General features: G+C 42.9%; 1 protein-coding gene across 1 annotated transcript in view; it reads right to left on the bottom strand.

Moving 5' to 3' along the window:
* Positions 1-3,834: 3,834 nt before the first annotated feature.
* Positions 3,835-14,479, bottom strand: part of LOC143788827 (protein shisa-9-like) — a 1,202,698-nt gene continuing 1,192,053 nt past the window's right edge. Inside the window, exon 4 of the mRNA XM_077278733.1 lies at positions 3,835-4,178. Within this exon, the coding sequence (XP_077134848.1) occupies positions 3,835-4,178 (344 nt within the window). The remainder of the gene's footprint in view (positions 4,179-14,479) is intronic.

Genomic DNA, 14,479 nt, shown 5'->3' on the forward strand with positions numbered 1-14,479 from the left:
GTGGTGTTGCATTATAACTTAAACTTGTCCAAACACTACAGACTATTTCCCCACACAAACTATCAGAGTTAATATCTCAATTCAATACTTTACCCCATGAAGACGCCAAACCTGTGAAGATGCAATGAGGAGTGTACAGCGGTTTATTCATTATAAGTAGGCACATCATTTGACATATTTTTAATGTGTCATGAATATAGTTCATATGTTAGCCTTGTGTTCATTGGCTTACTGCCAATGGAATTAGACCATGTGGGTTCTTTGGCTCCCGTAAGTCCTGAATTCTGATACAATTGAAAGCAATAATGGAGGAGGGAGCCTTAGCTGATGCTCCCTCCTGTAACATTCTCCCTCTGCGTCTAACATCTGATGACTGAACGCAGCAGGCACGATGATGTCTCTACAACTCGCCTGCTGTTGAGAATGAGGAGATGTGAGTATCTATCTATTTTAACATTGTGGGGGCTATAATATTATATGGAAGGCTATGTGGGGCCATTACAATACATGGAAGGCTATATGGGGTCATTATGTTAAATGGAAGGCAATATGGGGCCCATTATATTATGTGGAAGACTGTGAGGTCCATTATATTATATAGAAGGTAATACAAGCCCATTATATTATATGGAAGGCTATATGGGGCCCATTTGTGATATGGAAAGCTATGTGGGGTCCATTACACATTATATGGAGGGCTAAGTGTAGCCATTATATGCAACCAATATAACAGATATGGGACTCACCCCCGAGATGCTGTAGTTAATGTCCTTTATTTGCTACATGCAGCATTTAGACATTCATGGTGAGGCAGCAGGGAAGAGAGAGAGGGGTGCGGGGAGGCAGGAGAGGACGACGGCCGTTTCGCGCAACTGCGCTTCCACGGGTCCAGGTGGCCATTATATTATATGGAGGGCTATCTGGGTCCATCATATTTTTGGAAGAACATGCGGGGGCCATTATATTATATGGAATGAAATATGTGGCCATTATATTATTTGGAAGTCAATGTTGGGCCTATTAAATTATATAAAAGGCTATGTGGTGCCATTATATTATTTGGAAGGTAAAGTGTTTTGAGCGCTAGTGGGGGCCATTATACAGTATGGAGGTTTGTGTCGGGTCCATCATATTGTGGGAGGCATCATATTGTGTGGAGGGCTGTGTTGGGTCACAGTTACATAGTAACATAGTTAGCAAGGCCGAAAAAAGACATTTGTCCATCCAGTTAAGCTTATATTCTGTCAGAATAAATCCCCAGATTTACATCCTTCTAAAGAAACTAATAACTCTAAGTTGGGACATCATACTATATTGCGGTCACTGCACTTTGTTGGATGGGTACAGAACGGTCATCATACTGTGCATGTGGAGGGTACTATGTAGATATTCACTGTTAGTGAGGATGTCCCTAGCTCAAATATATACCATATTTTGTGGATTTTCAATTGGAGAGATTCGTGGATATTACCTGTGCTGATGCATAAAGGAATGTCCAGGCATATTGAGAATACAATTGGTGGTTTATTCTCAACACTTTTCAAAGTCACTAGGACTTCTTCTTCAGGAGCCGATATCATCTCCTGAAGAAGAAGTCCTAGTGACTTTTAAAAGCGTTGACAATAATCTCTCCAATTGAAAATTCTGAATGGGTCATTGTCTGACCAGTGGATCTGTGGCAGCTGCTAACTCTGATGAGTTCCTTTTATGCCATAATTCCAAGAAATATCAGGTGAGTGCAAACTCGTTTATACTTTGTGATCTCCATCGGATAAGACCCTATTTGCGCTTTTCTCTCCTACAGTATCTTATATTTTGTGGATTATGAGACTCACCCAATTATAAGACACACCCCAAATTTTTTTGGGAAAAATAGGAATTTTTTTTTAATGAAATGGTGGTGCTTCTTATAAACCGTGCATCTTATTGCTTACTGTGGGTAGTGGCTGCAGTGGAGCGGAGTCTCAGGAGGCATGAGTGGTGCGATGCTGTGAACACCAGGGTGGGAGGAAGGGATATTCAGTAATGAAATGCTACGGGTGTACGGTGGCGTGGTTGCTCTGCCGACATTTTGTTAAATGGTTTACATTGTGGAGGACTCCAGGACAAAGACCGCCAGGGGCGGATAATGCACAGATGTAAATCTCGGCGCCTAGGCCTTGTCTCTCGAAATCTCAGTGCTGATATCTCCATCAGCGCATGTGCCATTCTCCGAGGCTATTTTCCCATAGTCCACCACAATGTAAACCATGGAAGTGCAGAGACTTCGGGCTTTAACAAAATGTCGGCGGAGCCCCTGCGCCACCGAACACCAACAGCGTCATATCTCCAAATACCCTCTCCTCCCAGGCTGAGGGCCGCAGCATTGCCCCACTCCTTCCTCCTCGAGCAGTGAACCTGGGACCCTGCTCAGCTGCAACCTGTAAGGTATACTCAAATTATAAGACACACCCCTATATTTGGGGAAAGAAAGTTTTTCCTATAATCTGAAAAATAAGGTAATTAATGTCTTCTGAATATAGTGATAGTTAGATAATATTCTTCAACATACAAATTCAGACTTACATACTAGTAGCCGATGAAAAGAACCAGGAAGTTAAATATAAAACCAATTTTTATTAATCAGAATTAAAATAACACATAAAAAAGAATCTCAGAAGCAGAGTGCCCAGAATGGATAAGGGCATACTATCTAGTATGCTACATATCAGATTGATATGAAATATAAGTGTGCTCTTGTCCAGATAAATGTAGATATAGCTGGTGCAGATCACAAAAATGGGGTGTCTGCCTGTACAATATTTGTGCTAAAAAAAAGTTCATAATACTAGAAAGCCATAATTATCAAATCCTAAATATATAAAATGTAAAATATAGGATTGTATATACACTATATAGCCTACTAGTGTGACTAGGGCAATGACACAAATACCCAAGTGAGATCAGAAAGAAGTATACAACAGTCAATGTATGAGTACATAAAGAAATTCCAAGGTACAATATCTAACTATGGAGCAGGAGCACAACGTGTGGATAGATGATGCTTCCCCCTCACCCCAACTTACGGGTGGATGTCGCTTCCTCCACGTGCACTCTGCTTCAGAGATTCTTTTTAATGTGTTATTTCAATTCTGACTATTAAAAATTTGGTTTTATATTTAACTTACTGGTTCTCTTCATAATATACAGATAAGTAAGTCCGGATTTGTATATTTATTACTTTATGAAGTGCCAGTTATTCAATTTATGGACAACATTTGATAATTTAACATAATATTCTTAGTCAGACTGTAAAATAAATTACACAGAGAGCAAGAATTTGGGGCATTTTATAGTGTTAATCTGTAAATTTAAATTTTCACATGTTCAATAAACTAATAGATTTACATTGGAAATCATCACTTCACAAGTTCCCTGTGAACAAAAGAAGTTTAATTACAACAGATTAAATAGGCTTGAAATTACATTGAAACCGATCTAGTCATACAGGCAATAGGGTTGTAAATTATAAAATTCTAACCACTTATCTGTCAAAAATATTATTGCAAATCCACAGGTTAGCAATAAAAATCAACCTTTTTTAAGTATTGTAATTTTTGCATAAAAAGTCTGTGTTCTTAATATTTTTAATTACTATTCTCATTCCGCAGTTTTTTTTGCACTTGGATAAGAATGTCCAACACTAAGATAATGTTACTGTTGACTCAGTGTTATACGTTTTTCACAGTTTTCACATAAATTTAATGGAAAAAAAATGAAATATCAGAGTGCTATAATTCACTTTTATATGTTCCTTGTCTTAGTAATGAGATGGATGTAGACTCCTAGCAGTTTTCAGACAGTCACTTCTGTCTTGCTGTTGCTATGTCGTTGAGGGATATTGGCATAGTGACTCTGATGGCTAAATAATTCTGGAAGCTTTTCAATGCTGAATTGCCTTTTATTGGTGTAAACTTTTCTTTGAGTGTCATGATGATTTGGGTCCCATCCAAGAAATGCTATGCCTGATAAAGGGTGAGTGTTAGAGACTTTAATCTTGTGATTTGACTTGGCTGGTAACTGAGGGGAGTTGTCTGGAATACTATCATTAGTGATCAACACACCAGGCTGATAGCATGGAGTACCTGCAGCAACATCCACAACTGTAAATATCTTGAAAGGGTCATCTGGAGGATTATCTGAAAAAAATTAAAACAATTCAAAATGCAATTGGTGTATTTTAGAGAAAACAATTTAACTATGTATTTTGCTTTAATTTTCAATATTTTTAACATTTTATAAAAAAAACCCCACCAAAAATACAACATGCCAATGAGCAAAACATTTAACCTAGATTTTTATAAGCGTATTTCTCTATAGGAACCCCATGCTTAAAGGAAATCTGTCAATAGGATCAACACTCCTATGCCATCTACGTGGACATACAGGTCATGGGAAGCTAAATAAAATGATTCCTCAATTTCTGCTATCCGATGTCTTATTCTACAGAAATCCATTCTCTATATGTAAATGAGTTGTTCAGGACTATAGGTACCGTTACACTAAACGACTTACCAACGATCACAACCAGCGATGCGACCTGGCCGTGATCGTTGGTAAGTCGTTGTGTGGTCGCTGGGGAGCTGTCACACAAACAGCTCTCTCCAGCGCCGGCCATAAAGCAGAGCACAGCGGTGACGTCAGATGTTGGCACCCTAAACAATAAAACGAGTGATGGCGCCCCCCGCTCCTCGGAGGCTGTCCCTAAATCTCCTAGATAACCCTATGCTGGTGAATCATGCAGCCATCCAATAGTGCATGCATAGGAAAAAGGAATATACAGGGAGTGCCGTATGAGGACTGATAATAAAGATAGATGGCAATGATGAAAATGTGCTATAAAGGGGTAAATAGTATCACAATGACAAAGTGACATGTGAATGGAAAAATAAATAGTACCTCACTATACTGTTCCCTGCTGATATAAATCCTGAATCCTACAAATAGCTCACGGAGCAAACAGTCCAAAACTCATGTGAGTAAAACGTACAAAATATTTTATTTTTTAAATATACACATACACTCAGTAGACTCAGTAGACAGACTCCCTATTTGAGGAAGCCACTATGGCGAAACGGCGCTGTCGGGGTTACTGATGGTCACTCGGAGCAGGATTTATACTTATGTGAGTAAATAGGTTATTTGGTTGCATTTGTTTCTTCTGTCACCACTATGAAATTCCATATATATGACACCAATAGGAGGATCGCCTTATTTATTGCCTGCATTTAAACACTATGTGTATGGCAAGATATGATTGAGGCATTAATTGCATTTCAGTATGGTGAAGAAGTTTCTGCCTAGCAATATATTCTGCTTTCATAGACCCTTGTATGAGTCATAATGCAGTTTTTGAATATGTATTGCGACCAGCAGTAATGTGGTACAGGTTTTCTGCAACAGTGCTAATACAATTTTCTTGCTCCGTCTGCCATTGGTATTTTATGAGTCTCCTAGTCTTGTGTTTTATATATGTTTAAATAAAGTGTATATGTAAATTTTATGCATTTGCCTATGCCTCTTATTCACCTACAATTGGTGTGGTGTTTTTGTATAAACATTTGATTTCTGAGGTGGCTAGTCCACGATTGGATTTTTGGTTATTTATAAAGCCATCCAATAGTGCATGCATAGGAAAAAGGAATATACAGGGAGTGCCGTATGAGGACTGATAATAAAGATAGACGGCAATGATGAAAATGTGCTATAAAGGGGTAAATAGTATCACAATGACAAAGTGACATGTGAATGGAAAAATAAATAGTACCTCACTATACTGTTCCCTGCTGATATAAATCCTGAATCCTACAAATAGCTCACGGAGCAAACAGTCCAAAACTCATGTGAGTAAAACGTACAAAATATTTTATTTTTTAAATATACACATACACTCAGTAGACAGACTAAAAAGACAAGGTACTGTATACCCAGAACTCAAATGTGAAGAACGTATAACACTAAGGGTACTGTCACACAGTGGCACTTTTGTCGCTACGACGGTACGATCCGTGATGTTCCAGCGATATCCATACGATATCGCTGTGTCTGACACGCAGCAGCGATCAGGGACCCTGCTGAGAATCGTACGTCGTAGCAGATCGTTTGGAACTTTCTTTCGTCGCTGGATCTCTCGCTGTCATCGCTGGATCGTTGTGTGTGACAGCGATCCAGCGATGCGTTCGCTTGTAACCAGGGTAAACATCGGGTTACTAAGTGCAGGGCCACGCTTAGTAACCCGATGTTTACCGTGGTTACCAGCGTAAAAGTAAAAAAAACCAAACAGTACATACTTACATTCCGGTGTCTGTCCCCCGGCGTTCTGCTTCTCTGCACTGTGAGCGCCGGCCAGCCGGAAAGCCGGCTGGCGCAGACACAGTGGAGAGAAGCAGAACGCCGGGGGACAGACACCGGAATGTATGTACTGTTTTTTTTTTTTTTACTTTTACGCTAGTAACCACGGTAAACATCGGGTTACTAAGCGCGGCCCTGCGCTTAGTAACCCGATGTTTACCCTGGTTACCCGAGGCCTTCGGCATCGTTGGTCGCTGGAGAGCTGACTGTGTGACAGCTCCCCAGCGACCACAAAACCACTTACCAACGATCACGGCCAGGTCGTATCACTGGTCGTGATCGTTGGTAAATCGTTTAGTGTGACAGTACCCTAAGAGTAACAGAAAAGGGTTAACCTGCACACATATGTATGCAAAAAATCACCCTGCAAACCTGTGGACCTAAAATCTATTTTATACATGCATAGTGCAGGTCAAGTGTTGTACATCCTTCACATATGAGTTCTGGATTTACCTTGTCTTTTTAGTCTGTCTACTAAGTGTATGTGCATATTTAAAAAATAAAATATTTTGTATGTTTTACTCACATGAGTTTTGGACTGTTTGCTCTGTGAGCTATTTGTAGGATTCATATTTCTGGAGTGTCCTTTGTGCTTATATGTGCCAAGCCTGTATGGGCATATATAAGCTGTATGGCTTGTTATTTTGATTAAGATGTATCAGTGGAACCTGATATAAATCCTGCCTAACAGCGGAGGTAGGCACCCTACTTGTCAGCGGATATGGCGCCCCCACTCTAGGCGGCTATCCCTAGGAATACCTAATGATAATCCAATCAGACAAAGGGATAGCCAAACAAAAGATAGTATACACAGGTAGTACACAGTGTAAGGGTACCGTCACACAGTGCAATTTTGATCGCTACGACGGCACGATTCGTGACGTTCTAGCGATATCGTTACGATATCGCAGTGTCTGACACGCAGCAGCGATCAGGGATCCTGCTGAGAATCGTACGTCGTAGCAGATCGTTTGGAACTTTCTTTCGTCGCTTGATCACCCGCTGACATCGCTGGATCGTTGTGTGTGACAGCGATCCAGCGATGCGTTCACTGGTAACCAGGGTAAACATCGGGTAACTAAGCGCAGGGCCGCGCTTAGTAACCCGATGTTTACCGTGGTTACCAGCGTAAAAGTAAAAAAAAACAAACCGTACATGCTCACCATCTGATGTCCGTCCGGTTCCTTGCCGTCCGCTTCCCGCTCTGACTGTCTGCCGGCCGGAAAGTGAGAGCAGATCACAGCGGTGACGTCACCGCTGCACTCTGCTCTCACTGTACGGCCGGATCTGTCAGAGCAGGAAGCGGACGGCAAGGGACCGGACGGACATCAGATGGTGAGCATGTACGGTTTGTTTTTTTTTACTTTTACGCTGGTAACCACGGTAAACATCGGGTTACTAAGCGCGGCCCTGCGCTTAGTAACCCGATGTTTACCCTGGTTACCCGGGGACTTCGGCATCGCTCCAGCGCCGTGATTGCAACGTGTGACCGCAGTCTACGACGCTGGAGCGATAATCATACGATCGCTGCGACGTCACGGATCGTGCCGTCGTAGCGATCAAAATTGCACTGTGTGACGGTACCCTTACACAAAGAACAGATAAAAGTTCAAAAGAAAAATATTACTAATCATCATGATGACAGTACTCGTGGTTTTAGATGCTTTCAAAAGACCTCTATGCGTTTCACCATATTGGATCATCAGGAGATTGGATATAGCACATTTTCATCATTGCTGTCTATCTTTGTTATCAGTCCTCATACGGCACTCCCTGTATATTCCTTTTTCCTAAGCATGCACAATCGGATGGCTGCATGATTCACCAGCATAGGGTTATCTAAGAGATTTAGAGACAGCCGTTTTCATGATTTTTTGGACCTTACCAGTTTATTTTGATACATATATGTGCTAGTCACACTGGTAACACCTTTGTATATTTAATATAAGTTCTGGAGGCGGAGTCTCATGTAAATCATTGTTAGGCCATAGTTCTGAACAGTTAATTTATATATGATAAAAAATGGGAATTATACCTACAGGTTATTCGATTTTTGGGTAGTCCCTCAGAACTAGAGATGAATGAACTTGTTCAGAAAACATTTGCCAATCTCAAATTAGGCACAAACGTAGCACATTCGGATTCTTGTTCGCTTTCACAAGCATTTTTACTCAAAGTAGGCAAAATTTGGTCACAGTTCGGAAAATCATCTTGTTACCCATACCTCCCAACTTTTGAAGAGGGGAAAGAGGAATAAAGTTTGCTGCGCGTGCAGCGGCAAATTTTAAGCCACGCCTCTGAGCACACCTATTTCACAACTAGTCACACCCATATCCACATCCCAACCACAGCCATTTAGCATTGCTGATCACACTGTTTCATAAACAATAATTATAAACAAAAAAATATGGCCACACAGTGCTCCATACTGTATAACGGCCACACATGATGCTCCATACTGTATAATGGCCACACATGATGCTCCATACTGTATAATGGCCACACATCATGCTCCATACTGTATAATGGCCACACATCATGCTCCATACTGTATAATGGCCACACATGATGCTCCATACTGTATAATGGCCACACATGATGCTCCATACTGTATAATGGCCACACATGATGCTCCATACTGTATGATGGCCACACATGATGCTCCATACTGTATGATAGCCTCACATGATACTCCATACTGTATAATGGCCACACATTATGCTACATACTGTATGATGGCCCCACATGATACTACATACTGTATAATGGTCACACATGATACTGCGTACAGTATAATGGCCACACATAGTTACTCCTACACACGCGGCTCCGCACACCTTGCATTACACAGCTCCGCTCCGTACACCTCATACACACACGGCTCCGCTCCGTACACCTCATACACACACGGTTCCGCTCCGTACACTTCATACACACACGGCTCCGCTCCGTACACCTTATACACACACGGCTCTGCTCTGTACACCTCATACACACACGGCTCCGCTCCATACACCTCATACACACACACGGCTTTGCTCCGTACACCTCATACACACACACGGCTTCACTCCGTACACCTCATACACACACGGCTCCGCTACGTACACCTCATACACACACGGCTCCGCTCCATACACCTCATACACACTCACGGCTCCCCTCTGTACACCTCATACACACAAGGCTCTGCTCCATACACCATACACCTCATACACACACACGGCTCCGCTCTGTACACCTCATGCACACATGGCTCCGCTCTGTACACCTCGTACACACACACACACGGCTCTGCTACATCCACACTGTAAACAACTCCTGACCCCATACATAAGCTTACCGTCTAGCACCATGACAGCACAGCAGAGTCCTGCAATACACGGAGGCCCCTGATCATGTGACTCCTGACTCCTCCCCTCATGTGACCTCATCACAGGTCCTGAGCAAGCTTCAGTGACTCCCTGTGACAGAGAGGCCCTCCCCCTCCCTCCTCCTCCCTCCTCTCTTCCTGGTCCAGCATCTGCTACCCGTCACCTTACCGCAGACTGCAGCAGTGACAGCCGGCTGGACAGCAGCATAATATATGCTAGCAGGTGAGGAGGGGTCCCGTTTAACTGTCATATCACATGCGTGCAGAAGAGCGGGCCCCCCTGCTTCTCCTGTTAGCAGTAATATTAATGCCGGCTGTCATTCACATTCATTGCTTTGTATGCCCGTCGATGGCCCCCTCCCGCTCTGGGCCCCTGTGTGGTTGCATAGGTTGAACAGGCGGTATGTCCGCCCTTGGGGTAATGGATGGCTTGTTCACTATCATCATTGGGAAAGGCCAGGTAATGCAAATTTCCCAGCTTTTAAAAGACCAGCCTACTCTAACCATGTGACAAAAAAGCACCCATGGGTTCTTCTAAGCAGCTGCCTAGCACTCTGAAAATGAAAATGGTAGAGGTCCACAAAGCAGGAGAAGGCTATAAGAAGATATCAAAGCATTTTCAAATTGCCTTTTCTTCAGTTTGAAATGTAATTAAGAAATAGCAGTTAACAGAAACAGTGGAGGTCAAGATAAGGTCTGGAAGACCAAGCAATATTTCTGTGAGAGCTGCTTAAAGGATTGCTAGAAAGGCAAATCAGAATGCCTGCTTGACTGCAAAAGACCTTAAGAAAGATTTAACAGAGTTATGGTACATTGTTCTACTGTTCAGAGACACCAGCACAAATATGGTCTAAACGGAAGAGTCATCAGAATAAAACCTCTCCTACGCCCTCACCCTAAAATTCAGTCAGAAGTATGCAGAAGAACATCTAAACAATATCTCACTTGAAGAGAACATGTCAATAGATTTTTGTACCCTAAACCATCAGCATATTATATAAGGGAGGGTACTAAACATATTGATTTAAAAACTATCATAGCATTACATGGGAAAAAGAAAAATGCATGCAGCACAATCTGAATGTGAATTACTGGCACACTCAGGAGTCTAGGTATCCAGCTGGTCAGGCGCCCTGACCCCTGAGGTTGCAAATTCTATGAGGGCAGTCCCGACACTAATAAAGTAGCCTAATCTAGAGTAGAATGTTTAATTTTGGGGGTCTGGTCTGTGGTCTAATTAAATCTGTATTTTGATGTTGGGTCTTAATCAATGTAAAGGTCTTGTGTAGCATCTGAATATTATTTTGCAATATGATTCATTTTGAGGTGTCTGAATTAATTTTTGGGTCTGGTCATATCATAATACATCAAATATTCAAATCCATTCAAGCCCATTTTACAGGATAAAGGCCAACTAGCTAAAAAGCCAATCTTCAAAGATGAACTAGACAATCACTGAAAGCAGGGCCGGCATTAGGGGCATGCAGACTAGGCAGCTGCCTATGGCCCCCGCTGCCCTAGTGCATACCTCCCAACTTTTGAAGATGGGAAAGAGGGGCAAATATTAGGCCATGCCTCTGACCACACCCATTCATAATTAGTCAAACCCATATCCACGTCCCGACCACACCCATTTAGCACTGCTGATCACACTGTTTCATATACAAAAATTATAAACAAAAAAATATGGCCACACAGTGCTCCATACTGTATAATGGCCACACATGATGCTCCATACTGCATGATGACCACACATGATGCTCCACACTGTATAATGGCCACACATGATGCTCCATACTGTATAATGACTGCACATGATGCTCCATACCGTATAATGACCGCACATGATGCTCCATACTGTATAATGACTGCACATGATGCTCCACACTGTATAATGACTGCACATGATGTTCCATACTGTATATTAGCTGCACATGATGCTGAATATTGTATAATGGCCACACAGTGCTCCATACTGTATAATGACCACACATGATGCTCCATACTGTATATTGACCGCACATGATGCTCCATACTGTGTAATGGCCACACATGATGCTCCATACTGTATAATGACCGCACATGATGCTCCATACTGTATAATGACCGCACATGATGCTCCATACTGTATAATGGCCACACATGATGCTCCATACTGTATAATGACCGCACATGATGCTCCATACTGTATAATGGCCACACATGATGCTCCATACTGTATAATGACCGCACATGATGCTCCATACTGTATAATGACTGCACATGATGCTCCAAACTGTATAATGACTGCACATGTTGCTCCATACTGTATAATGACTGCACATGATGTTCCATACTGTATATTAGCTGCACATGATGCTCCATATTGTATAATGGCCACACAGTGCTCCATACTGTATAATGACCACACATGATGCTCCATACTGTATAATGACCGCACATGATGCTCCATACTGTGTAATGGCCACACATGATGCTCCATACTGTATAATGACCGCACATGATGCTCCATACTGTATAATGACCGCACATGATGCTCCATACTGTATAATGGCCACACATGATGCTCCATACTGTATAATGACTGCACATGATGCTCAATACTGTATAATGACCACACATGATGCTCCATACTGTATAATGGCCCCACATGATGCTCCATTCTGTATAATGACCACACATGATGCTCCATACTGTATAATGACCGCACATGATGCTCCATACTGTATAATGGCCACACATGATGCTCCATACTGTATAATGGCCACACATGATGCTCCATACTGTATAATGGCCACACATGATGCTCCATACTGTATGATGGCCACACATGATGCTCCATACTGTATGATAGCCTCACATGATACTCCATACTGTATAATGGCCACACATTATGCTACATACTGTATGATGGCCCCACATGATACTACATACTGTATAATGGTCACACATGATACTGCGTACAGTATAATGGCCACACATAGTTACTCCTACACACGCGGCTCCGCACACCTTGCATTACACAGCTCCGCTCCGTACACCTCATACACACACGGCTCCGCTCCGTACACCTCATACACACACGGTTCCGCTCCGTACACTTCATACACACACGGCTCCGCTCCGTACACCTTATACACACACGGCTCTGCTCTGTACACCTCATACACACACGGCTCCGCTCCATACACCTCATACACACACACGGCTTTGCTCCGTACACCTCATACACACACACGGCTTCACTCCGTACACCTCATACACACACGGCTCCGCTACGTACACCTCATACACACACGGCTCCGCTCCATACACCTCATACACACTCACGGCTCCCCTCTGTACACCTCATACACACAAGGCTCTGCTCCATACACCATACACCTCATACACACACACGGCTCCGCTCTGTACACCTCATGCACACATGGCTCCGCTCTGTACACCTCGTACACACACACACACGGCTCTGCTACATCCACACTGTAAACAACTCCTGACCCCATACATAAGCTTACCGTCTAGCACCATGACAGCACAGCAGAGTCCTGCAATACACGGAGGCCCCTGATCATGTGACTCCTGACTCCTCCCCTCATGTGACCTCATCACAGGTCCTGAGCAAGCTTCAGTGACTCCCTGTGACAGAGAGGCCCTCCCCCTCCCTCCTCCTCCCTCCTCTCTTCCTGGTCCAGCATCTGCTACCCGTCACCTTACCGCAGACTGCAGCAGTGACAGCCGGCTGGACAGCAGCATAATATATGCTAGCAGGTGAGGAGGGGTCCCGTTTAACTGTCATATCACATGCGTGCAGAAGAGCGGGCCCCCCTGCTTCTCCTGTTAGCAGTAATATTAACGCCGGCTGTCATTCACATTCATTGCTTTGTATGCCCGTCGATGGCCCCCTCCCGCTCTGGGCCCCTGTGTGGTTGCATAGGTTGAACAGGCGGTATGTCCGCCCTTGGGGTAATGGATGGCTTGTTCACTATCATCATTGGGAAAGGCCAGGTAATGCAAATTTCCCAGCTTTTAAAAGACCAGCCTACTCTAACCATGTGACAAAAAAGCACCCATGGGTTCTTCTAAGCAGCTGCCTAGCACTCTGAAAATGAAAATGGTAGAGGTCCACAAAGCAGGAGAAGGCTATAAGAAGATATCAAAGCATTTTCAAATTGCCTTTTCTTCAGTTTGAAATGTAATTAAGAAATAGCAGTTAACAGAAACAGTGGAGGTCAAGATAAGGTCTGGAAGACCAAGCAATATTTCTGTGAGAGCTGCTTAAAGGATTGCTAGAAAGGCAAATCAGAATGCCTGCTTGACTGCAAAAGACCTTAAGAAAGATTTAACAGAGTTATGGTACATTGTTCTACTGTTCAGAGACACCAGCACAAATATGGTCTAAACGGAAGAGTCATCAGAATAAAACCTCTCCTACGCCCTCACCCTAAAATTCAGTCAGAAGTATGCAGAAGAACATCTAAACAATATCTCACTTGAAGAGAACATGTCAATAGATTTTTGTACCCTAAACCATCAGCATATTATATAAGGGAGGGTACTAAACATATTGATTTAAAAACTATCATAGCATTACATGGGAAAAAGAAAAATGCATGCAGCACAATCTGAATGTGAATTACTGGCACACTCAGGAGTCTAGGTATCCAGCTGGTCAGGCGCCCTGACCCCTGAGGTTGCAAATTCTATGAGGGCAGT

The sequence above is a fragment of the Ranitomeya variabilis genome, chromosome 8, assembly GCF_051348905.1.
Source record: "Ranitomeya variabilis isolate aRanVar5 chromosome 8, aRanVar5.hap1, whole genome shotgun sequence".
In the NCBI taxonomy this organism is placed as follows: Eukaryota; Metazoa; Chordata; class Amphibia; order Anura; family Dendrobatidae; genus Ranitomeya; species Ranitomeya variabilis.